Below are 23,557 nucleotides of genomic sequence, written 5' to 3'. Positions count from 1 at the left end.
GTTCATGTGACCCAATTAAGGGGGTTGCTAACTCCAGCTTAACAAATTCCTGGAGATTTGGGAGCAGTGCCTGTGGAGGGGGTGGGGACAGGAGAGGGATTTTTCACCTACAGCCTGCGGTGTATGAAGAACAGTTGGTTTTTATATGCCGACGGACACCGTGAGGTATGTGGGGCTGAGAGAGCTGTGACTAGCCCAAGGTCACCCAGCTGGCTTCGTGTGTAGGAGTCGGATGTGAGGGCGAGCTGGCTGCAACATCTGTCACCTCATTGATCACCAGGGTTGATTTGGCTGATCTGGCTGGCTAGGCGGGTGTAGGAGTGGGGAAACAAATCCAGTTCACCAGATTAGCCGCCGCTCATGTGGAGGAGTGGGGAATCGAACCCGGCTCTCCAGATCAGAGTCCACCCCTCCAAACCACCGCCCTTAACCACTACACCAAACCATACAGTTTGCCCTCTGAAACTGCTCTTTTCTCCAGCAGAACTGATCTCTATATCCTGGAGATCCGTTCGTCATTCCTGCAGAGCTCCAGGCCCCACCGGAAGGGAGAGGAGGAGGAACAGCCACATTTCACCCAAGGCAAGCAAAGTTCCAACTCTCCTTTTGTCTGTGGTACAAAACCAGCTTCATCTCCAAACAAAAAACAAGTCTTCCTTTTAAAACCAAGTTTAATAGTATCTGAAACTCAAGGCACTCCAGAGAATACATTTGGACAGCACAGAGGTCCCAAACAGAAGTTTCTGCCTGCCCAGCGCTGAGGCCAACAGGCCTTGCCTAGGAGAGGCCAGCTGGGGGACTGGGCCCTGGATTCAGCCCGTTCTCGGCCAAAACGGCAGGGAGCCGGAGAAATCTCTGTGCGACAGTTCCCCCTTCTCAGGAACCCCTGAGGCCCACAAATGCTGGCCATCCCGCTGGACCGTCTCTGGGGCAGAGCACGGCCTGGCCGCATAGCTGTAGATGCAGACGCTGCCGTCCGCCTGGCCAGCCAGCAGACACTTCTCTGTGACCGACCACCTGACGAGAGACCAGCTCCCCTCGGCGCTGGGGGGCAGCAGAGCTGTGCACTCTCCCCCCAGCAAATCCCAAACGGCAACGGCTCCGGAGGTCAGCACGGCTGCTGCGGATGTGTCCCGCACGTCCCCTTCCAGGTACCTGGCACCAAAACACACACACAAAGGGAACAGCTTTTATTGAGCTGTTGGGGTGGGGCCGTGGCTCAGTGGTAGAGCATCTGCTTGGCATGCAGAAGGTCCCAGGTTCGGTCCCCGGCATCTCCAGTTGGAGGGACCAGGCAAGTAGGTGATATGAAAGACCCCTGCCTGAGACCCTGGAGAGCCGCTGCCGGTCTGACTAGACAATACTGACTTTGATGGACCAAGGGCCTGATTCAGTATAAGGCAGCTTCATCTGTGTTCATGTGAGCAAGCTCATCTCCACAGTGGCCTAAGGGGGGAAGAGGGTGCCTTGGGAATGGGATCAGGAGTCTGGGAAAAACTGAACAGCCTGGCAAAAGTATGCCGGATCAGGCTTGAGACTACTTCTGCTGAGAGTGCAACTATCTCAGAAGAGCCAACTTGGATGAGGCCAGTGAGGGGCCGCCGAGTCCAGCGTCGTGTTTCACGCAGTGGCCAAACAATTGCCCTGGAGGGCCAACAAATGGCAGTGAGGTTGAGGCCTTCCCCCCAATGTTGCCACCCGGCACTGGGCTTCAGAGGTTGACTGCCTTGGGATGTGGAGGCTCTCTTTCACCACCATGGCTGCCACTCCTGGCCTGGCAGGAAGGTCTCCCACTTTTGAAAAGCGTGCTCAATTGCTGGCACGGTCCCTGCGTATTTTGTTGGGGCTTCTGCAGCAGAATGTCCCTGCTATATCGGGACGAATGTCACCTTTTGGCACCTGTAGCAAAGAGTTTAAACATTTGAACACCTGAAGCTGCCTTATACTGAATCAGACCCTTGGTCCATCAAAGTCAGTATTGTCTACTCAGACTGGCAGCAGCTCTCCAGGGTCTCAGGCAGAGAGAGGTCTCTCACATCACCTACTTGCCTAGTCCCTTTAACTGGAGATGCCAGGGATTGAACCTGGGACCTTCTGCATGCCAAGCAGATGCTCCATAAACTGAGCCACAGCCCCTGCCCTCAAGCCACAGTTACTGGGCACGATGAAAAGAAAAGCTTCAATGAGCTATCCAAAATGTCCTATACACTTACAGTAAGAGGACCCATAATAATATTTACTTGTTTAGGTCCCAGTTTCTGGGGCAAGAGGGACCGACAAACTCCCGCATGCTCAGGCCACAAACTGGTATGGTGGCCGTCTGTCCCGATGGTTCTTTGCCGGAGATTGAACTTGCCTTCCTTGGAGCCCTGGAGGGAGGGATACGATCATCACCTGGGCGCTCCTGGCTGTCTTGGGATTGAATGCCACCACCTGGAAAGCAGGGCTGCCGCACGACTGGCTTTCCTTGGCACGCGGGTGACTTAAAACCACAAACAGGAGGCCCTGCGTCAGGAGAGAGAGGGGGCAGAAATGGGACACTCTGACAGAGAGGACCTTCGGGGTCCAAACCTTGACTGGCACCAGATGGCAATGAGCCAGGGCAAAGAACGGACAGGGCGGGGTGGAGAAAGCGCCTCCCGCCCCTGAGTCCCCAACTGCAGCTTTCTCTACTTCACACAACAGACTTACCGAGTCGGAGTACGCCTGGTGGCACACTGACGCAGGGTAGGCATAGCCCAGTGGCATCTGGCACAGCAGCTGCCCAGTCCTCAGGTTCCTGCGAGGAGAAGGAAGGCAGCAGTCAAGGTGATTCAGATGCCGGCTCAGCAAACCACGTTCCTATCCCAGCCCCTGTCAGCAAGAGCGCTTTGCAGTGGAAAGGAGGTGGGGGGCTGGAGGGAAGACCGCACTCTCCTGGCAAGAGGGAATATGGGGCTCAAGAGACCATCCGTGTCCCGGGGCCCCCGTGGGTCTCCATCGCCTCCTCACGCGGGAAGCTCTCTTGTTGCACTTCCGGCTCTCAGCCCCCTCAGGGTGAAGCTGAGAGTGAAGGGCTGTGGCTCAGTTTGTAGAGCATCTGCTTGGCATGCAGAAGGTCCCAGGTTCAATCCCCAATGGCATCTCCACTTAAAGGGACTAGGCAAGTAAGTGATGTGAAAGACCCGTGCGTGAGACCCTGGAGAGCTGCTGCCGGTCTGAGTAGACAATACTGACTTTGATGGCCCAAGGGTCCGATTCAGTATCAGGCAGCTTCATTTGTGTTCATGTGAGCTCCAGCTTACCAGAGCACCACGCAGTTGGCGGCGTTCAAGCCGACCAAAGCCTCAGCCATCCCATCCACTGCAGCAAAAGCCAAAGTGGTCTCCTCGGGAGGAGACAAGGCCTGCCTCACACAGCCCCTAGGAAGAGAAGACACCAGCAAGGTCGGGGAGTCTTGCGGAAGCAGCAGGTGGGGCTTGCAGAAGGCCCCGAGGGTGCCGGCACCCCCACCCCACCCCCCATCTTTCTCACCCTCCTGCGTCAGGGAAGGAAAGGACTTCCACGGCTGGGCCACAGCTGCTGACCAGCCTCCTGCCACTCAGGCCCAGGACAGCCTTGATATTTCCGGCCTTGACCAGCGGCTGTTTAAGGCAGCCATCGCCGAGAGAATGAAAGAGCAGCCTGCCAAGAAAGGAAGAAAGGTACATCTGCATCCCCCAAGGGGTAAATACCAAACCCCAGGGCCATTTGTGGGAGAGGGAAAGCCCGCTCCTCTCCTGGTGCTGTGGCCCGATCTGAATCGGGGCCTGCGTGCACCTGGGGAGCGCAGAATGTCAAAGCGCACTCTCCACCTGGCCCAGGGAAAACACCGCCAGCCTGGCTCCTGCACAAACCTGCCAAAGAGGGAAGCAAACTGGCTCCCCGTCCCCCAGCACACAACTGTGAATATTTTGCGCTGGACTTTTGTGACTGGGATTTGATGTGGAGGCCAGGGAGGAAGAGCCTAGGGGCCCACCCAGACCAAAAAGCAGGACAATCAAACCCCAAATACAGATGAAAGCTGTACTGGACACACCCCTCCTGCCCCTTCCTTTTGGGTTGAGATACCCCCCCTACGAGGCGGCTCTGCTGTCTTCATTCCCAGCCCACAGGGGAGGAAGCATGGCCTTGATGCAGAGCAGTTATATTCTGAAGGGTCTCACCACCACCCCGACCCCTGTGGCGGCCTTGCTGAGAAAAACCCCTCGTGGCCGCCTAGGGGTTGCAGTGGAGGCCCTTTGCCACCGGCGGCCTTCATGGCTGCTCACCTGATCTCGGCTATCTCCAGGCCCCCCAAGGCCGTGCACACAAGGCTGTGGGCCCCAGGCAGAGGGACGATTTGGAAGACCGGCACCTGGGGGAGGAAAGCCACAGAGGTCAAGCCCCCTTCACCCCAAGCCATGCCGGGCCAAAGCTGCCCTCCACTGCTCCTTGCAAACACCCCCCTCCCCGGGCAGGCTTTTAACAGGCAGCCTCAGCCAGGCTGCCTGCTCAACATGCCCCAAGTTCATGGGGCTGAACAGTTCTCTCAGCAGCTGCAAATTGGGCAGGGCTCAAGAAACTAAGCTCAGAGCCAGCGACAAGCACTCTTTGCTCTTTGCCGGCCTGGACTATGGGGGTGGGGAAACACACGGCAGCCACCCAAAGAGTCAGACTCATGGTGGGGAGGAAGGGATTTGAGATCCAGTGTGGCTAAGATGTGCAAACAGCGGCCACCTGGTAGGGCAGTATCTGCAGAGCCTCTCGAGGTGGTCCTCAGAGCCCCCCGCTGCCCACGCTGGAGCGCCCGCACATCCGAAGAAGGGGCCCGTGGGAACCACAGCCAGCAGCAGGCCCCAACAGCCAGACAGGGGGCAGACCCACGGCGCTGTTCATCCCGCAGCAGCCGAGGCGTCCTCCTCTACCTCTGCAAAGCGCCAGGTGTGGATGGTCTCCCAGCAGCCGGAGTCCAGGGGCCTCCAGAGGGCGACGGAAGTCTCACAGGCGGTCACGATGCACAACGCAGTGAAGTCCGCCCCTTCCCACCACACGGCACTCATGTCCACGCAGCAGGAACCCGCAGAATTCTGGACCAAGCAGGAGGAGGAAGGGAAGTATGCCAGCACAGGCATTTATCGACCCCAGACAGCGGCTGCCACTCTGGGGCATCAGCAGCAAGGCAGGGCTCCACATTGGGACTCCAACGCACGAGAGGGGGCCACGGGGTGCCCCCACAGTCCAGCCGTTATTGGGGGTGTGGGGAGAAGCCCCAGACCTCCAGTCTGCCTGGAAGCTGCGAGTGGCAAATGTTGCCCCTTGGATGTGCCAAGGAAGCCTGAATGGGAAAGTCTCTCTGGGGCCTCATCCTCCACAAGACGCATGTGCAGGTAAGGGTCTGCACAAGGCATCCTCCCCATAGCCCGGACACTGGCCACTAAACCCCCTCCCATTTGCAGTTCTCTCCTGCCCACCTTTAGCTTGGAGGTCATCTGCAAATTCCCTTCTTCCTGGCAGCGCTTCAGCCCCTGTGCCAAGTCTTCTGCTATTTCCTGCTATAAGAAGACATCAACTTACAGTGAGGAGACGCCAGGAAGCCAGGCCAGGCTATACCTCCAGTGAGGCTCCTCTGCCTTTTACCTGGCTGGCTGAGGCCCCACAGTGCTCTCTAGACTCAGACGGTAGCTTCTGCCTTGCATCCACGCTCACGGTTGCTTCGCCAGGCTCCCAGCTGGCTCCCCCTCCGCCCTCTGGGCACGACATCCCCACAGGGTATCGCTCTTCCTCCGTGCCACACGTCGGCGTGCCCACCGCTCCAGCACTTGGCTCCTGAGGGGAATCGGCTCGCGCTTGCCCAGGCGCGTCACAACAGTCCTGAGTGGCCGGGGTTGCCCCCACCACAGGGAAAAGAGGGGTGGGCAGCTGGGTTTCCAGCTGACTGCTTCCCCCCTCCGGGACAACATTGGTTGGAGAGAGGAGCAGCTTGCTTGTGTGCAAGCCCTGTAGAGGGGGGGAGAGCTCGGGGGGCTCATCCTCTGGAGAAAGGAGAACGTCTCCCGGACTCTCTTCTGCTGCCTGCAGCTCAGCCAGATCAGGACCCTGGAGGCACTCGACTGACTCACCAGCGCCCACCACCTCCGCTGCTTTTACGGCGGAAGCTTTGACTTTTTCCGACTGAAGGAGGCCGAACTCCTCCGCAGGCAAGTGGAATTCTTGGAGGGCCAAGTCGGAGGGCAGCCACTTGAGAGTGCCGGGAAGCCTGAGGCAGCCGAGCAAAGCCGGATCTGGAGCTCCCGCACATGACTGGCTCCCACGTCTACCTGCAAACACAGAAGAGAAACTTGTTTCCGGATCGCATGAAGCTGCCTTATACTGAACCAGATCCCCCTTGGTCCAGCAAAGTCTGCATTGTCTACTCAGACAATACTGTAGACAATACAGTACTGTCTACTCAGTATTGTTTACTCATGGCGTGCAGATGCTCTACCACTGAGCCACAGCTGCTTCCAAAGTCAGTATGGTCTACTCAGACCGGCAGCGGCTCTCCAGGGTCTCAGGCTGAGGTCTTTTACAGCACCTACTCGCCTAGTCCCTTTAACTGGAGATGCCGGGGATTGAACCTGGCATGCCAAACAGATGCTCTACCGCTGAGCCACGGCCCCTCCCCTCAGTGGGCAGATGCAGAGTACCTGGGCACACTTCTGGGTGTGTTTCTGAATGCCACCCCAGAACTCTGTCCAGTCCCAGAGCGGCAACAATAAATTCACAGGTCTTGGCAAGGACCCAGGAAAAGACACCCTTCCACAGCCAGGGCCGGCCTGAGACATTTTGGGATTTGCAGAAGGAAATCCACCCCTCACCTCCCAAAGAACACGCGGTCCCATCCCCAGGGACATTCTCCTCCATGAGGCCCACCGAAAGGAACAGAGCGGCCCAAGGCCTGCGCTAGGCTCTTGCACAGGAGAACTTCCCAGGGATCACAGCCCAGGTCTCAGATCGGCCCGTCCGCTACCGTGCTCAGTCCTGAAGGGTGCTCCGAATCGGAGTGAGCCTCGTGGGCTGGAGGGCTCCGTGAGTCACACCGGAAGCCTCTGGAAGCAGAGAGCCAAAGGGAACCAGCCAGGCAAAGTCTCTGCTTTCAGAAGGCCCCTGCCAGGCCAGCCGTCCTTTCCCCAAAGAGCTGCCAGAAGACCGGCCCATCGCGCTGGAGGGCCCTCCGGGACCACCAAGGCACAACCCCCTCCCCCCAGAAACGCCTCTTCTAAGCTGTGACTTGGGGAACCACCAACCTGAGGATGCTCTTCTTGCCCTGCGTTTCACGGCAGCGCCTGAGGGCAGACTTTGATGCGAAGACACCGAACCGCTCTGATCCGGCTCTACCCCGGCAAGGCCCAGATTCCCAGCCTGCTCTTGAGGCTCAGGTCGACACACCTCACTCAACGCAAGAGAGTGGTTCCCTCCGAGAGCCCCACGCCTGGGCCGCCTTCTCCCCTTCCACCTTGCCCTTCTGCTCCGCTGCGTAACAGCCCCGCTCTGAGGCAGCCCTTCGCCAGGACCGGGGCTCTCTTTTGACGCCAGAGGAGACCCACTCCCCTTTTCCTGGCCCGCGTCAGGAGGGGGGAAAAGGGACCCACTTGCCGGCAGCCCTTGGGTGGCGGGGGTGGGACTCGCCACTCTGTCCTTCGGGGAGGCTCTCGGGCTCCTCCTTCTCTTGCCCAGCTGGCTCTGAATGACAGCTGCCAGGTTCGGCTCCCGCTGGCAACGGGACATGCGCCGGGTGGTCCTCACGTAATACTCCACTGGAAACAGGAGCCCTTCCACAACTGTGCAGGAGTCCAGGAGGCTGTTGGTGGGGGTGGCAGGAGAGACTGCCTCCAGGAGGGGAGGCCCAGCCTCAGCCTCCCCACCAGAACCCGTCCTCCCTGGCTCAAGGGCGGGAGACTCCCTGGCACCACGGCCGGAGCGCTGCAGCTTCCCGAATGGGCTTCTTTCTTGGCATGTTTCACTTCCTCCCTCACGAGGGGCAGTTTCGCCCGGGTCTCCTTCGCCCTCCCTGCCTCCGTCTTTTTCTTTTAAGACATTCTCGACATTGGCAGGCAAAGCCGTGTCCTTGACTGCTGAATCTTCAGAGGTGGCAAAGATGCCCTCCGAGGAGAGACCCTGACTCTCCTCCGACAGGTGGCCATGCGGTGGACCGAGGACCCTGGGAGGGATGTTTCCCCCACGAGCTCCCTGTAAGCCTTCTTGCTGGGGTGTCACGGGGCCGGCAGTGCCGCTTCCTCTCATCACTGCCATCGCTGGGGGCATCCTCGGGACGCTCCGATCCATCTCGAAACTGCTGCCTTGTCCCATGAAGACCGGAGACTGAGAACTCTCCAGGCTGGCCCCTTCATTCCCTGGCTGGTCTCCATCGCGTGCATCTTCTCTCATCTCCTTCGAAGCCACTGTTGGCCGCCCCTTCCTCCTGCTTCGAGACAGGCGGTTCCGTTTTTCCCCAGGAACAGGCTGCAGGGGACCACCGAGAATCTGTTCGCGCTCCCCATCGGTACATGCCAGGCCCGTGTTCTTGGGCAAGTGGCCTTCTTGGCAGAACACCTCCGGCTCAAGGTTGAAGGTCACTGACGGAGTTTTCGTGGCGTTCGTCTCGGAAGAACCAGGCGGGTTGCTGGCGGAGGCCTCGAGAGCCACCTGACTGGCGGATCCTGTGAGATGAAAGGCAATTCCTGAGTAGCTTCCTCCCTCTCTCCCCATCGAGAGGGCAAAATTAGGCACGTTTTTTACCAAGCAGTTGAAAACTACAACTGTCTAGGAGAACAACTGCAGCAAGTAAACAGAAAAGGGAAAGAAGAGTTCCATTGCCTAAAGATTTCCCAGACGCCCTTTTAACAAAGGAGCCCTGTGGCACTCTGCTCACGACCTGAGTTCGATCCCGACGGAAGTCGGTTTCAGGTAGCCGGCTTGACTGGGACTTCCATCCTTCCAAGGTCGGTTAAACGAGCCCCCAGGTTGCTGGGGGTACAGGGAAGGCGACTGGGGAAGGCAATGCAAACCACTCCGTAAGCAAAGTCTGCCTAGTAAACGTCAGGATGTGACGTCATCCCATGGGTCAGGAATGACCCAGTGCTTGCACAGGGGACCTTTACCTTTTTACCTTTACTGCCAAAGCAGAGTGGTTCTTTCTGTCAACGTGGAGTCAGAAGGACACACCTCTACTCAGGACTGCACCGTGTATTTCACAGAGACATAATGGGCCCAGAGCCAGCCCTCTCCCTCGGAAGAGAATAAAAACCAGCCGAATTTCCCGGCCTTTCCCTCCCTTCCACGTCTGAAGGTACACAGGGCCAGGCTGTGCAGGTGTACCAGAATGGGGGGCTAAGCAGAGAAACTCACGGCCTCCCAACTGGTATGTCTTATTGGTTACCTGCAGGGTCCTCCTTAGCCGCTGCCTGCAGAAGCAAGTGATTTTGCTCTGCAACTGTTTTCTTGACATAACTCTTGACCTTCTCGGTTCTTTCAGCTCGCTGCAGAGAACAAGGCGGAGAATTAGCCCTTCACACAGTTTTGGACATTTGTTGCACCGTTTGGTTTGTGAAGCACAGAACTTCCATAAGCGTTTACCTCTCCCCCAGCTGGAGAGGCCTGCCAGAGCGGCCCTGGAGTGGGAGGGGCCTTTGCCAACTCACCTGCAGCCTGCTGACCGTCTTCCTGTATTCTCTCTGCAGTAAGGCCAGCTTCTCCTTCAGCTGCAAGACACAGACATCGCAGGGCTGTCGTGAGGGGATCATGCCTGCAAATTACTGCAATGCCATCGTTTAAAACACTGGCTTGGAGGGGAGGTCTTCTCCCCCAGATTACAACCCATCCAACCTTGCTAGAGGGACGGGGGCCACAAACCAGCTCTTAAGGCTTATCCGCAGGTCACACTCAGATGTCAACCTGAAACTCCTCTGGTTGGGACAGCAGGGAGCCAGAAGTGGCCGACTGGGCTGCCGGGATGCTCTCGTGAATCAAGCAGGGATGCAGGGAGGATTCTCAATGGCAATGGTGCTGAGTTGTTTTCTGTTGCCCCAGAAGGTCGGACCAGAACCAACGGGTTGAAACAAAATCAAGAGAGTTTGCGTCTAGACATTAGGAAGGACTTTCTAACAGTTAGAGCGGTTCCTCAGTGGAACAGGCTTCCTCGGGAGGTGGTGAGCTCTCCTTCCCTGGAGGTTTTGAAGCAGAGGCTAGATGGCCATCTGTCAGCAATGCTGACTCTGTGACCTTGGGCAGTTCATGGGAGTGAGGGCATCTTGGCCATCTTCTGGTCTTGGAGTAGGGGTCACTGGGGGGGGGAGTAGTGAATTTCCTGCATTGTGCAGGGGATTGGACTAGATGACCCTGGTGACCCCTTCCAACTCTATGATTCCATTATTCTAAGCGGAACGGATGTTAAATCCCGGGCCTGTGTGGCAGAGAGTAACCACTGATGAAAGATTTCTGTTAGATTGTTTATATGCTACTGCCTGTACGGCATTCTGATGGAAATGGGAGGCAGCAATTAAAGATGGCACCTTGGCCATTTTTGGGGCATGGAGTAGGGGTCACGGGGGTGTGTGGGGGGGAGGTAGTTGTGAGTTCCCTGCTTTGTGCAGGGGGTTGGACTAGATGACCCTGGTGGTCCCTTCCAACTCTATGACTCTAACTCATACACTCAGGGCAGGGAGCCTCCCGCTGAAGAGGCACAGCCCTCTCCGTCGCCTCCCTCTTCCTGTCACATTTTTAAGCCCAGGCTGGCCTAAGCTGCTCCCCCTTTCTCCTTTTGGGCCTCGCAACAACCCCGCAAGGTAGGCTCAGTTGAGAGAGACGGAGCGCTTATGAGCCGAGAGAGAGAGAGAGCCGGCCCTGACTCGCATCCTTTTCCCACCCCTGCACGTGTGAACAGCCCACCTCCTCCTTGTCGCGCGCGCTCAGCGCCTTCGCCGGGGCGGCCATCGGCGTTCGAACTCCCGCGGCCGCTGGGGCCACGCCCCCTCGCCCCAACCGCGCCTGCGCGCCCTTGGGAAGGGCCAGAACGGGACGGGGATGGGCCTTCTGCGCACGCGTGGGGCCACGCCCCCTCGCCCCAACCGCGCCTGCGCGCCCTTGGGAAGCGGCTGGAACAAGACTGGAGCGGGGTTGGGCCTTCTGCGCACGCGTGGGAAAAAGCCGAGCCGCTTCCAGTCGCTGGCTGGAGCGGGTGGGACAAAGTCACCATAGAGCGGGGGCTAGAGCGTCCCCGGCAACCGGAAGCGAGAACGTGGGTCCTCCCACGGGGCGGCATCTTCGGGCGGGGCGCGATGGAGCTGGGCGAGTTGCTCTACCACAAGTCCGAGTACATCGAGACGGTGCGCGGGGCCCGTAGGGGGTGGGGGTGGGGGTGGGGGAGGGCCGGGAGGGGCTGTGGCTCCCCCTCCCCCCCATGACACCCCCTCCCCCCCACTGACACCCCCTCTCCTCTGCCCCCCCTCCCGCAGGCCTCCGGGAACAAGGTCAGCAGGCAGTCGGTGCTCTGCGGCAGCCAGAACATCGTCCTCAACGGCAAGGTCAGGCCAGCCCCCCCCCCGCGCCCCTCCTTGGGCCAGAGGGGTTGGCAGCGCTGGAGAACCTCACTCTGCTTTAAGAGGGGAGTGGGCATGCCTATGGAGGAGGGGGCTATCCATGGCCACTAGTCCAAATGGATACTAGTCTTGATGCATGCCTATTCTCTCCAGGATCAGAGGAGCATGCCGAATATATTAGGTGCTGTGGGACAAAGGCAGGATGGTGCTGCTGCAGCCGTCTTGTTTGGGGGCTTCCGACAGGCACGTGAACACATGAAGCTGCCTGGGGACCCTTCTGCATTCCAAGCAGAAGCTCTACCACTCAGCCACAGCCCCTCCCCACCTGGTTGGCCACTGTGTAAACAGACTGCTGGACTTGATGGGCCTGGGTCTGATCCAACAGGGCCTTCCTTATGTTCTTATGGAGGAAAGGGGTATTCACGGCTACTAGTAAAAATGGATACTAGTCATGATGCATCCCTATTCTCTCCAGGATCAGAGGAGCATGCCTATTACATCAGGTGCTGTGGAACACAGGCAGGATGGTGCTGCAGCCGTCTTGTTTGGGGGCTTCCTGGAGGCACCTGGTTGGCCACTGTGTGAACAAACTGCTGGACTTGATGGGCCTTGGTCTGATCCAACAGGGCCTTCCTTATGTTCTTATGCTTATTCTCTCCCGAAGACCATCGTCATGAACGACTGCATCATCCGCGGGGACCTGGCCAATGTGCGGGTGGGGCGCCACTGCGTGGTCAAGAGCCGCAGCGTCATCCGGCCCCCCTTCAAGAAATTCAGCAAGGGGTAGGAGCTGCTTGCTCGGAAGGCACAGGGCCCCCCGGGGGAGGGGTCTTCTGCGGGGCTTTGTGTGGCCCGTTTAGGTGCTCTGCTGCTACCAGCCCCTCGCTCCCCGACATATCCTATCATAGAGTCACACACAAACACCCGTCAAGCTACCTTACACTGAATCCGACCTTCCGTCCATCAGTCTTGTCAGTGGCTCCCCAGGGTCTCAGGCAGTGGTCTTTCACATCATCTTGCCTGGTCCCTTTAACTGGAGATGCTGCTGCTGGGGATTGAACCGGGGACCTTCTGCGTGTCGAGCAGAGGCTCTTCCGCTCAGCCATGGCAGAGTATCAATACTGTCCCTTTCTCTTGCAGAGTCGCTTTCTTCCCGCTACACATTGGGGACCACGTCTTCATCGAGGAGGACTGTGTGGTCAACGCAGCTCAGATTGGCTCCTACGTCCACATCGGCAAGAACTGCGTCATTGTAAGTGCCCGCCGGAGCCGCCCCTCTGCTGGGCCTGCTTTTAAGGATTCCAAGGGCTGATAACCATCATTTTTGGGGGGAGGGCATCTGAGCTTGACCTAGCGTGACCCTTGTGAGTGAATACTTGATCTAGCGTGACCCTTGTGAGTGAATACTTTGTCCCAGAGGTCACACCCCGGGGGAAATGCCAGCGCCCAGTTCATTTATGCCCCACCTTTCTCCCCAGTGGGGATCCAACGTGGCTCCCATCATTCTTTTCTCCTCCATGTTTATCCTCACAACACCCCTTTGAGGACAGGTGAGGCAGAGAGCGGGAGAGGCAGGCCAAGGGGAAGAGGAGCAGAACGGCCCACGCAGGTCTGTGCTGGAAGCCCAGCATGCCGAGGGGAGGGGGAGCCATTCCCCCGCGAGCTGACTCTGGGCTGTTCTCCTAGGGCCGCCGCTGCGTCCTGAAAGATTGTTGCCGAATCCTCGACAACACGGTCTTGCCCCCGGAAACGGTAGTCCCACCTTTTACGGTCTTCTCAGGCTGCCCAGGTGAGCGGCGTGGACAGGAGGAGAAAGAGGTGGCGCTTTGGGGCCCAGATCCGCCACTCACGCTCTGTTTTGCCCCCCAGGGCTCTTCTCTGGAGAACTCCCCGAATGCACGCAGGAGCTGATGATCGACGTCACCAAGAGCTACTACCAGAAGTTCCTGCCCCTCACCCAGGTGTAGGCCTCACCCCATAGCTCGGCTCAGGCAGGAGGGCTGCAGGCGGCGGCTGGCCCCTGGGGGTCTTGGCAAGCCTCCTCACATTTTGTTCTCCTTTTGTGTACCCTTTCCCTCATGCTGCACTTCAGGGTCGGAGGGTTGTTACGGTTTCTGGCCTTGTTGAGCGCCGGCCCGCTGCAAAGGCCTGGGAGAGCATCTCCTGGAGTATTGGCCGAGCCCCAGCAACACACTTGATTTGGGGGAGGGGGGGGTTCAAACCAGCAGAAATAAAGCCTCCCGGTCCCTAGTCAGGAGCACAGAGCAGGGGAGGGGCTGCTGCAGTCCCCCGCCCGGACATAGCCCATCCCGGTGGCCTCTAACCCTGTGGGCACTGTTCCACTTCTTCTCCCCAGCTGTCACCTGGTTTGGCTTACTCTCTGCCTGCGCCCGGGCATGGAGGCCTCTGCCACTCATTAACCAGCTTGGAGGCATCCAGAGGGCTCTCCCCACTGTTAATTGCCTATTTATCTTTTCTTGTACATATTAAAATAAAGAAGTGTCTCAACTCATGTGCCTGTGGTTCCTTTTTTGCCAGAGCTGCTGGGAGACGGGAGGGGGGTTGGCAGGGGCGGGCTCTTCTGGCCTTCTGTGCCATGGGGCTGGCCTCCTTCCGTGGGTCACACCTCTCCCATGGGCTGCGGCATCTCTTGGTGCAGGGTGTGGCAGGGCTGCTTTTGCTGGGAAGGGGCTTGCAGGGTTAAGGTAAGATTGTAGCGACCCAGAGGGATCACTGTGGAAGGGAAAGAGGAATGGACTAGAGGCGCTGCGGTCCTGGCGTGGAAAGGTCTGTGGCTGTGAAGAGTGGACTACCTGGCAGGGTTGTCATGCACCCTGCTCTCCGCCCCTTTCCCATGTAATGGGATGCTGCATGGGGAAGTCAGGGTAAGGCACACACTCAGCCCACCTCACTTGCAGGCTTGGTCTATTGGGAGCACACTGCATTAGTACGGTTGCCAGGTCCCTCTTCGCCACGGGTAGAAGGTTTTTGGGACGGAGCCTGAGGAGGGCGGGGTTTGGGGAGGGATTTCAATGCCACAGGGTCCAATTGCCAAAGCGTTCATTTTCTCCAGGGCAACTGATTTCTATTGGCTGGAGATCAGTTGTAATGGCAAGAGATCTGCAGCTAGTACCTGGAGGCTGGCAACCTTATAAACCACTCTGCCACACTGCCAGGCACAACTAGGGTTGCCGAGTCCCTCTTAGCCACCAGTGGGAGGTTTTTGGGGTGGAGCCTGAGGAGGGCACCTTTTATGGAGAGGAGGGACTTCAACACCATAGAGTCTGTAGCGGTAAACGGGTTCGTGGGGGAAATAGAGACCTGAACCGTTATTTCAAGAAAACAGTTAATTCTGGCAGCTGCGACCCAGAGGCCCTAATGGGTAGAAATCTCTGAGTCCCGATCATGCTGAGGAAGGGATATTTATCCAAATTCAAGACATGACAGCCATCAACATTCAGGGCATATCTGATTGTAATACAAGACAGAGAGGCAGCAGTATAGTAACAGTTTCACCCAGTTCTTGTTATGGTTCACAGTAACCCTCCGTGACTCTTGCCCCAATTCCTTAGCACACAAGACACACAGAGATATCCTGCCCAGCAACAAGCTATTCCCTGGCTGTCCTAATACATTTCAATACATTTTACAGAAAGGAAAAGAGATTATTGCAAATTGCTAAATCAGTGGATCTTCCCTAGTCAGGGGAAGTCTACCCTGCTGTCTCAAAAAGTCGGCAGTTTTCAGATGAGCAGAATTGCAAACATAATTGGGTGGGGAACGGGCACGGAATCAGGGTGGCAACTAAACCAGAGCCTCTTGGGCCCATAATTCCCCCAGGGCGCCGTCTTTCGAGGCAGCGCTGCCTTCGCCTGAGACCGGACGTCGAGGCTGCAGCCGCTTTCCATTTTAATACATTTTACAGGGAAGGAAAAGAGATTATTACAAATTGCAAAACCGGTGGATCTTCCCTAGCCAGGGGAAGTCTACCTTGCTGTCTCAAGTCCCAATTGCCAAAGCAGCCTTTTTTCTCCTCCAGGGGAACGGATCTGTACCGGCTGCAGAGCAGCTGCAATAGCAGGAGAACTCCAGGCGATTCCGGGAGGTTGGCAACCCACCGGCGGCATACAGCCCCTGGGTGCGTGGGAGGGGCGAGCTGGGCGCGCCGCCGCCGCCGCCCCGCCTCGCGCGCCCCCTCCTGGCTGGCCCGGGGCGAGCAACGAGCGCTCCCGTGCTGCCGAGCGGCGAGGAAAGGGGGCGGGCCGCGTTTTAAATCCCGCCGGCCAATCGGAGCGCGCAGCGGCGCCCGTAACGTCCCAGGCTCCAAGTTTGAAATTGTTGCAGGGCGGAATTGTTGCAACTCGGCGGCGGCGGCGGCGGCGGCGGCGGCAGCAGCAGCAGCAGCAGCAGCAGCAGCAGCAGCAGCAGCAGCAGCAGCAGCAGCAGCAGCAGCAGCAGCAGCCGCCCAGAGCCCGGAGGAGGAGGAAGAGGAGGATGAGCGCGGCGGTGGCGGCGGCTGCCCGGCCGGCGGCGGCCAAGGAGAGCGCGGAGCTGCCTTCGGTGCTGCTGGACCCGCGGAGCCGTCGGCGCTACGCGCTGGGGCGCTTCCTGGGCAAGGGGGGCTTCGCCAAGTGCTACGAGGTGACGGACGCCGAGAGCGGCGAGGTCTTCGCCTGCAAGGTGGTGCCCAAGGCGCTGCTGCTGAAGGCGCCGCAGCGGGAGAAGATGGCCACGGAGGTGGGCATCCACCGCAGCCTCCAGCACCGCCACGTGGTGGCCTTCCACGGCTTCTTCGAGGACGCCCGCTTCGTCTTCGTGCTCCTCGAGCTCTGCCGCCGGAGGGTGAGGCCCGCCGACCACACCAGACCCGAGGCGGTGGGGGCGGCTCACACCCGCAGCGGCTCTCCGGGCTCTCCGGCAGACGGGGGCCTTTCCCATCACCTGCCTGCCTGGTCCCTTGAACTGGAGAGGCCGCTGGGGATTGAACCTGGGACCTTCTGCATGCTGAGCAGGGGCTCTACCACTGAGCCATGGCCCCTCTCCATGGCTCTCAGGCAGAAATGGGCCTTTTGCATCACCTGCCTGCCAGGTCCCTTGAACTGGAGAGGCCGCTGGGGATTGAACCTGGGACCTCATGCATGCCCAGCAGAGGCTCTGCCACTGAGCTCACAGCCCCCTCCCCATGGCTCTCCAGGGTCTCAGGCTGAGATCTTTCACATTGCCTACCTGCCAGGTCCCTTTAACTGGAGAGGCCACTGGGGATTGAACCTGGGATCTTCTGCATGTCGTGCAGAGGCTCCACCACTGAGCCACTGCCCCTCCCGGGCGTGGGGGGTGGGGCGAGACGCTGCGGAGCCTGGCCGACGCCAAGCCGTCGCCATGGCTCTGACAGGAGGGACCGAAACACCAGCAGGCTGCCTCTGAGCCCGTGCAGAGTGCCTTCCCCCGCTGGGGCACTTCCCTGCCGTCTGCGTTCGCAGCAGGAAGGGCTGGCCACTACAGGCGCTTTGCGCATGCCCAGAGTATCTCTGGTAGCGGGTGATGGAGAGCCCTGGCCCATCCGAGTGGCCCCGACTGGCATGGAGGGTCGGCGTCTGACTGGGCAGCTTCCCCTGACTCCCAGGCCTGAGTGGCCTTCCCTCCCCAGAGGAAGCGCCAGAAACCTCTGACCTGCTCTGCTAGGAAGAACTTTCCAACAGTTTAGAGCGGTTCCTCAGTGGAACAGGCTTCCTCGGGAGGTGATGAGCTCTCCTTCCCTGGAGGTTTTCAAGCAGGGGCTAGATGGCCACCTGTCCTTCCCGGTAGGATTCAGTCCCTCTCTTTGCAGGCTCTTGACGGTCTCCGTTTCTCGCCCACAGTCGCTCCTGGAGCTGCACAAACGCCGGAAGGCGCTGACGGAGCCGGAGGCCCGCTACTACCTGCAGCAGATCATCATGGGCTGCCAGTACCTGCACAGTAACCAGATCATCCACCGCGATCTCAAGCTGGGCAACCTCTTCCTGAATGACGACATGGAGGTGAAGATAGGTAAGGGGGCTCAGCGTGGGAAAGGCGACTCGCCTGCCTGATTGTTCCTTTCACCCTTGGAAAACCTGGCACCTGTTTCCAGGTGGAAATTCCTTGGAAGGGGGTGGAGCAGGTGTCTTGGCAATCTGTTGTGCAACTTCCGTCTTGCCAGAAGAAACAGATTTGGTATCTCGCCCCTGCCCTGGGTTGCAGATTGCGACTCTCAGCAGTTACGTCGGACGCCAGCATGGTATTTGAGGGTCACCTCTGTGCTTCTGGCATACCGTTCCCTGGCCTGCCCCCCGGGGGTCTTTTGGAAGTCAAGCAGATATTTGTGTAAAAATGGGCTGCTTCCTTTTGTGTTCACTCTGAGCCACCAAATAGTTCTCTTGATTTCCATCCCTGGTGAATTTGCTATGAGAGGGGTTTTGAGCGTTGGTGGTAAGAAAGTATGTTTCCTGGAAAGAGAGGCAGCCATGCCCCAGAGACTCCAGGGGGCATGGGGGGGGGGGCGAGAAAGAGCTGGACGGAGATACGGCAATCCTGGAACCATGAAGATACCGTCGTCTTTCTCTTTAGCATTCCCAGAAGCAAGTTTTAGACCTAGCTAGAGGAAGAGCGGTGCACTTATACCTTTTTCTCTTTCCCCAGTTCAGATGCCCTATATTTCATTCGGGGGTGTCACCTATCCCCAAGATTGGGGTCGCCTTGGCTGATGCTTTGCCCTGGGGTTTTGACCACCGTCTTCTTGACATGGTTAAGAGCAGTGGTTTGGAGCGGTGGAGTCTGATCTGGAGAACCGGGTTTGTTTCCCCACTCCTACGCATGAAGCCAGCTGGGTGACCTTGGGCTAGTCACAGTTCTCTTTGAGCTCTCTCAGCGCCGCCTACCTCGCAGGGTGTCTGTTGTGGGGAAGGGAAGGTGATTGTAAGCTGGTTTGATTCTCCCTTAAGTGGTAGAGAAAGTCGGCATATAAAAGCCAACTTCTTCTTCATCCAGGTGACTTTGGCTTGGCAACCAAGGTGGAGTACGAGGGGGAACGGAAGAAGACGCTGTGCGGGACCCCCAACTACATCGCCCCCGAGGTGCTGGGAAAGAAGGGGCACAGCTTCGAGGTGGACGTCTGGTCCATCGGCTGCATCATGTACGTTGTGGGAGGGGCTGTGAGCCAAATGAAGAGTCCTCCCCCCATCCCAGCAACAGAATTTGCCGTTGCGAGACCCCCCTCAGAAGTCATGTTGGGTTTGAACAGAAGTGCAGGGGGGGAGTCTGTTGCTTGGGGGTGAGCTACTGGGGGGGGGCAGTTTCCCAGATGCTCCCCTTCGCCCACCACTGGCAAGCGGCAGGCCCTCTTGGGAGGGGGCTTTGTCTCCTGAGCTTCCGTGGGTGGTCTCTCCACACAGGTATACTCTCCTGGTTGGAAAGCCCCCGTTTGAGACCTCATGTCTGAAGGAAACCTATAAGAGGATTAAGAGCAACGAGTACACCATCCCGTCGGTAGGCCGCTGTTGGGTCGGGGTGGGCGGGGCCAGCGCCTTTCCAAAACGGCCGCCCTCCTCTGACGGTCTCCTTTTTTGCTCCCCTTTCCAGATCGTCAACCCCGTAGCGGCCAACCTGATCCGGAAGATGCTGCGCTCGGATCCAGCCACCCGCCCCACCACAGAGGAGCTGCTGGGCGACGACTTCTTCTCAGCAGGTTACATCCCTTCCCGCCTGCCCCCCAGCTGCCTGACCGTCCCACCCAGGTTCTCTCTGGCCCCCAACGGGCCTGACGCTGGCGGGAGGAAGCCCCTGACTGTCGTTAACAAAGGTGAGTGGGCTCTGGGATGTATGTGGGAAGGGGTTCAGGTCAAAGATCCCAAAGCCCCTGCTTGGAAAGCAAAATAGCCGCCTCCGGCCTGGGCCCTGGTGCTGGTGAGGGGTGGTGTTCTTGCAGTGTCCAAAAGAAGAGGTTCCTTTCCCCAAATTTCCCCACTCATAAAGTGAAGGACTGAACAACTGGATTTTGGCTGGAAATCACTAGAATGAAAGGCACCTCCGGGAAGTCTGCAAGCAACCAACCACCAGTGGGAGAGGCAGGGATGCTCTTTATGTTTTCCTGTCTCACTCCCCCGCCCCCCAAAAAAAGTCTGCCACAAAGCCACGTGTGAAACGGCCGTCTCTCTCTGGAGGCCTGGCAGCTCCTAATTTTGGCTGCTTTCCCCCCGCCTCAGGCCCAGAGAGCCCCATGCTAGACAAGGTGCCCCAGAAGGAGGAGGAGGGGGGAGCCCTGCAGGAGCCGGACGAGTCCGTGGACAGCCTCCTGGTGGACCTCTTGCAGCAGCTGACTGTGGTGAACGCCTGCAGGCCTTCGGAGAGAGTCCCTGTGAGACAAGGTGAGGGGGAGGTACATGTGCACGAGGGGGGTGGGAGAGAAGCTGGCTACATTGCGCTTCTTAACACCGGTTCCTTCTCTCTTCCAGAGGAGGCCGAAGACCCGGCCTGCATCCCCATCTTCTGGGTCAGTAAATGGGTGGATTATTCGGACAAGTACGGCCTAGGTAGGTGTCCGTTGGCAGGGCCTGGGCAGGCCTCCCACCACCCCGGTCGGGCAGAGAACTCGCCCCAAATTACTTTGCCCCTGGGAGGGCTGAGGCAGGCACACGAACACATGAAGCTGCCTTATACTGAACCAGACCCTTGCTCCGTCAAAGTCAGTCTTGTCTACTCAGACCGGCAGCGGCTCTCCAGGGTCTCAGGCAGAGGTCTTTCCCATCACCTACTCGCCTAGTCCCTATAACTGGAGATGCCGGGGATTGAACCTGGGACATTCTGCATGCCAAGCAGATGCTCTACCACTGAGCCATAGCCTCTCCCCTCGGCTTAAGTAGCAAACTTAAGAAGCCAACTTGCTCGGCTTAAGTACAGCTGGCCGGCTTCCCTGCTCAAAAAGGCAAGAAGCGCTTGGGCAAAATTGTGTTGGAAGGAGTGTATTGTGAGAAGCCGCTCTTCCAGGGCGCTCAGGGCACACAGAGGGTGTTGGGGGCTGACGTTGCTGGGGGTTCCTCAGCAGATCCAGACGCCTCCCTTGAAGCTCCCTCCCCGGGTTCCTCTCGGCTTGGTGAGATCCTGGGTTTGCCCTCTGGCTCCGCACCCATTAGGGCCCCCGGGGTCGACCTCTGGAGAGAGCGGTAGGCAGGCACGTGCTTCTTGTTCTTTCCCACGCAGGCTACCAGCTGTGTGACAACAGCGTGGGCGTCCTCTTCAACGATCTGACGCGCCTCATCATGTACAACGACAGGGACAGTCTGCAGTACATTGAGCAGAACGGCTCCGAGTCCTACTTCAACGTGCGCTCTTACCCGGACAGCTTCAACAAGAAGGTCATTGTTGCCGGGGTCGGTGGGTGGGACATGGACATGCAGGGTGGCGGCAGGCCCTGAAGGGGCACCAAGAAGCCCGGCAGCTCGCTGGGGGTGAGCTGAGACCGCGGGCAGAGAGGGGGCACAGCAGAGGAATCGGGAGGAGGAAAAAGAGGGTCAGGATGCACCCGGGAAGAGGCTGAGCTTCCAGCTCTTTGCTCAAGAAATCTGGCCTGGTCTTTCCAGGCCTGCCCACAAATTCCTTTCCTGCTGGCTGTGCCGCTAGCTGATAAAGAACCTGGTTATCTCCACAGATTACGCTGCTGAAATACTTCCGCAACTACATGAGCGAGCACCTGCTGAAAGCCGGCGGCAACATCACCCCCCGGGAAGGAGATGAGCTGGCCCGCCTTCCTTACCTGCGCACCTGGTTTCGCACACGTAGCGCCATCATCTTGCACCTGAGCAACGGCACCGTGCAGATCAACTTCTTCGAGGTGAGCAGGCAGAGCCCGAGCGCAGCGAGGTGTGATGGTTAGGGTGACGGACTGGGGCCACCTGCAGTTGGAGGGTGTGCAATCCTTGGGAGTCGGGACTGAAGACCTCTTCCAGCAGGAAATCAGGAAATCTTTAGGGACATGTGGGTTCATTTAGAATCATAGAGTTGGAAGGGACCGCCAGGGTTATCTAGTCCAACCCCCTGCACAATGCAGGAAATTCACAACTACCTCCCCACCCACCCGTGCCCAGAAGATGGCCTCTCTCCCATGAACTGCCCAAGTTCATAGAATCAGCATTGCTGACAGGTGGCCATCTAGCCTCTGCTTCAAAACCTCCAGGGAAGGAGAGCTCACCACCTCCCGAGGAAGCCTGTTCCACCGAGGAACCGCTCTGAGTGTTAGAAAATTCTCCCTAATGTCTAGACGGAAACTCTTTTGATTAAATTTCAACCTGTTGGTTCTGGTCCGACCTTCTGGGTTTGATTCTCCCTTAAGAGGTAGAGAAAGTTGGCATATAAAAACCAGCTCTTCTTCTCTGTGACCCTCTGGCGTGTGCCACTCTCTTCTGCCCCCAGGACCACACCAAGGTCATCCTGTGTCCCTTGATGGCCGCCGTCAGCTACATCAATGAGAAGCGGGAGTTCCACACCTACAAGTTCAGCCTGATCGAGGAATTTGGCTGTTGCAAAGAGCTGTCGAGCCGCCTGCGCTTTGCTCGCACCATGGTGGAGAAACTACTGGGCTCCAAGGTGGTCGCGGCTGGCGCCAAACCTTCTGCCTAGAGGCCGGCCGGGCACCGAGGACAGTCCCCTGCTTCCCAGGGAGTTAACGCGCCCGGCCGCTGAGCCCAAGGCCGGTTGACGGCTTGGGCCACCCCGTTCCTCCAGGTTCCTGCCGAAGGACACCCAACAGAAGCAGCCTGGAAGGGGCTCTCTTCTCTTCCCCCCCCCCACCCCGAAAAAAAATTCTGGGGGAGAAGAGGGGATTGGAGTGGGGAACTTGTGGGTGCATCATGTGAGTTATTTATACGTGTGTCTCCTCTGCCCTGCAAGGGGGGGGGTTTCCTTCCTGTTGCACCCCTGCCTGTGGGGGTTTGGAACCTTAGGTGAAAAAAACCTATCCTTTTAAACACTGAAATTAATTCAATAAAGGTTATTTTGTACACTGCTTTGCTGTTTGTCGAGACGCTGATTTGAAACGTCCGTTTGACTTGAGACTTGACCATTTTTTTGGGGGGGGGGTGTCGGTGAGCATCTCAAGACATGTGGTCCCCGAGGAAGCCACTCTCCCCATCCCATTAGCTTATCCGATTGCTGGGGTGGGGAGGGCAGCTATTCCAGTAACACTTCCGGTCAATGTCGCCAGGGGGGACCTGGCTGGCTGCGATGCTTCCAGGCACCTAATGCGGTTGCGCAGTACCACGGAGAGGGGGGGTGCTGCCATCCCGTGGTCAAATTAATGCACTGCAACGGAGAGACCACGTGACCCCCATAGGCCAGGCTTGGCCCAACCTCCTCCGGCTTGGGAGGCTCAGCTGTTCATGAAGGCTCCTAGCCAAGGAAAGTGGCCGCAACCTCGACTTCATGTCTCTGCCACAGAGTGGCAGGGGAAAGCCCACGCGCCGCTGCCATGGAAACTCATGGTATGCGCAGTCAGAGCTGAAATAAAAGTGTTTCAGCTTTCTCTACTATGTTTTCTGGAAGTCGGACTTTCCGTCTAGGTTAAACAGAAACACACACGAGAATGCTTGCGGTAGAAGTATATTTTCCCATCTCAAAAAAAAAAAAAATGGATTCTAGGCCCAGTCCAGTTGGAGAATCCTGGTTGTGTTATATACAGATCTGAAGTTTGATTCCTGGAAAGCAACCCAAAACACTGTTTCATCAGCTCATAACACCAACCAACCATTTCAGACATTCAGCTCTTTTACAAAACATTTATATATGGTAAGTCAAGACAGGGATTTTTGAGCTTTTGCAAAAAACAAAACAAAACACTTTCAGGCACAAACCAGAGAAGTGAAACATTCCCACGGCTCAGGGGTTTCCTTGGCATCATCACCACAAATGCTGCCAGGGCCCAGAAACTTGTAAGGCACCAAGAAAAGTAATTCTACAGAACAATTTCTGGTTTC

At 57.9% G+C, this 23,557-nt stretch overlaps 3 protein-coding genes across 4 annotated transcripts; 2 read left to right on the top strand and 1 right to left on the bottom strand.

Moving 5' to 3' along the window:
- Nucleotides 1-812: 812 nt before the first annotated feature.
- PALB2 (partner and localizer of BRCA2) lies at nucleotides 813-10,971 on the bottom strand. The gene is made up of 13 exons (XM_056866337.1): nucleotides 10,927-10,971; nucleotides 9,681-9,740; nucleotides 9,419-9,518; nucleotides 7,338-8,699; nucleotides 5,638-6,317; nucleotides 5,472-5,552; nucleotides 4,926-5,087; nucleotides 4,290-4,375; nucleotides 3,514-3,663; nucleotides 3,285-3,401; nucleotides 2,692-2,779; nucleotides 2,357-2,505; nucleotides 813-1,155 (listed from the first exon to the last, which is right to left on the bottom strand). The coding sequence occupies exons 1-13, from the start codon at nucleotides 10,969-10,971 to the stop codon at nucleotides 813-815; spliced, it is 3,423 nt and encodes a 1,140-aa protein (XP_056722315.1).
- A 330-nt stretch (nucleotides 10,972-11,301) lies between these two features.
- On the top strand, nucleotides 11,302-13,569 carry DCTN5 (dynactin subunit 5). 2 transcript variants are annotated; one of them, XM_056866309.1, is made up of 6 exons: nucleotides 11,302-11,363; nucleotides 11,493-11,561; nucleotides 12,241-12,359; nucleotides 12,717-12,828; nucleotides 13,263-13,365; nucleotides 13,446-13,569. In XM_056866309.1, the coding sequence occupies exons 1-6, from the start codon at nucleotides 11,316-11,318 to the stop codon at nucleotides 13,541-13,543; spliced, it is 549 nt and encodes a 182-aa protein (XP_056722287.1). In that variant the 5' UTR covers nucleotides 11,302-11,315; the 3' UTR covers nucleotides 13,544-13,569. The 2 variants fall into 2 exon arrangements, with proteins under 2 accessions (XP_056722287.1, XP_056722288.1); XM_056866310.1 differs by lacking the exon at nucleotides 11,493-11,561.
- A 2,660-nt stretch (nucleotides 13,570-16,229) lies between these two features.
- PLK1 (polo like kinase 1) lies at nucleotides 16,230-22,205 on the top strand. Its single transcript, XM_056866247.1, has 10 exons — nucleotides 16,230-16,418; nucleotides 17,435-17,603; nucleotides 18,582-18,726; nucleotides 18,986-19,079; nucleotides 19,173-19,392; nucleotides 19,796-19,957; nucleotides 20,045-20,122; nucleotides 20,790-20,944; nucleotides 21,238-21,420; nucleotides 21,999-22,205. The coding sequence occupies exons 1-10, from the start codon at nucleotides 16,302-16,304 to the stop codon at nucleotides 22,203-22,205; spliced, it is 1,530 nt and encodes a 509-aa protein (XP_056722225.1). The 5' UTR covers nucleotides 16,230-16,301.
- Nucleotides 22,206-23,557: the final 1,352 nt, after the last annotated feature.

The sequence above is a fragment of the Euleptes europaea genome, chromosome 21, assembly GCF_029931775.1.
Source record: "Euleptes europaea isolate rEulEur1 chromosome 21, rEulEur1.hap1, whole genome shotgun sequence".
NCBI lineage: Eukaryota > Metazoa > Chordata > Lepidosauria > Squamata > Sphaerodactylidae > Euleptes > Euleptes europaea.
The sequence above is the reverse complement of the archived record's forward strand: the minus strand, read 5'-3'. Positions and strand labels throughout refer to the sequence as shown.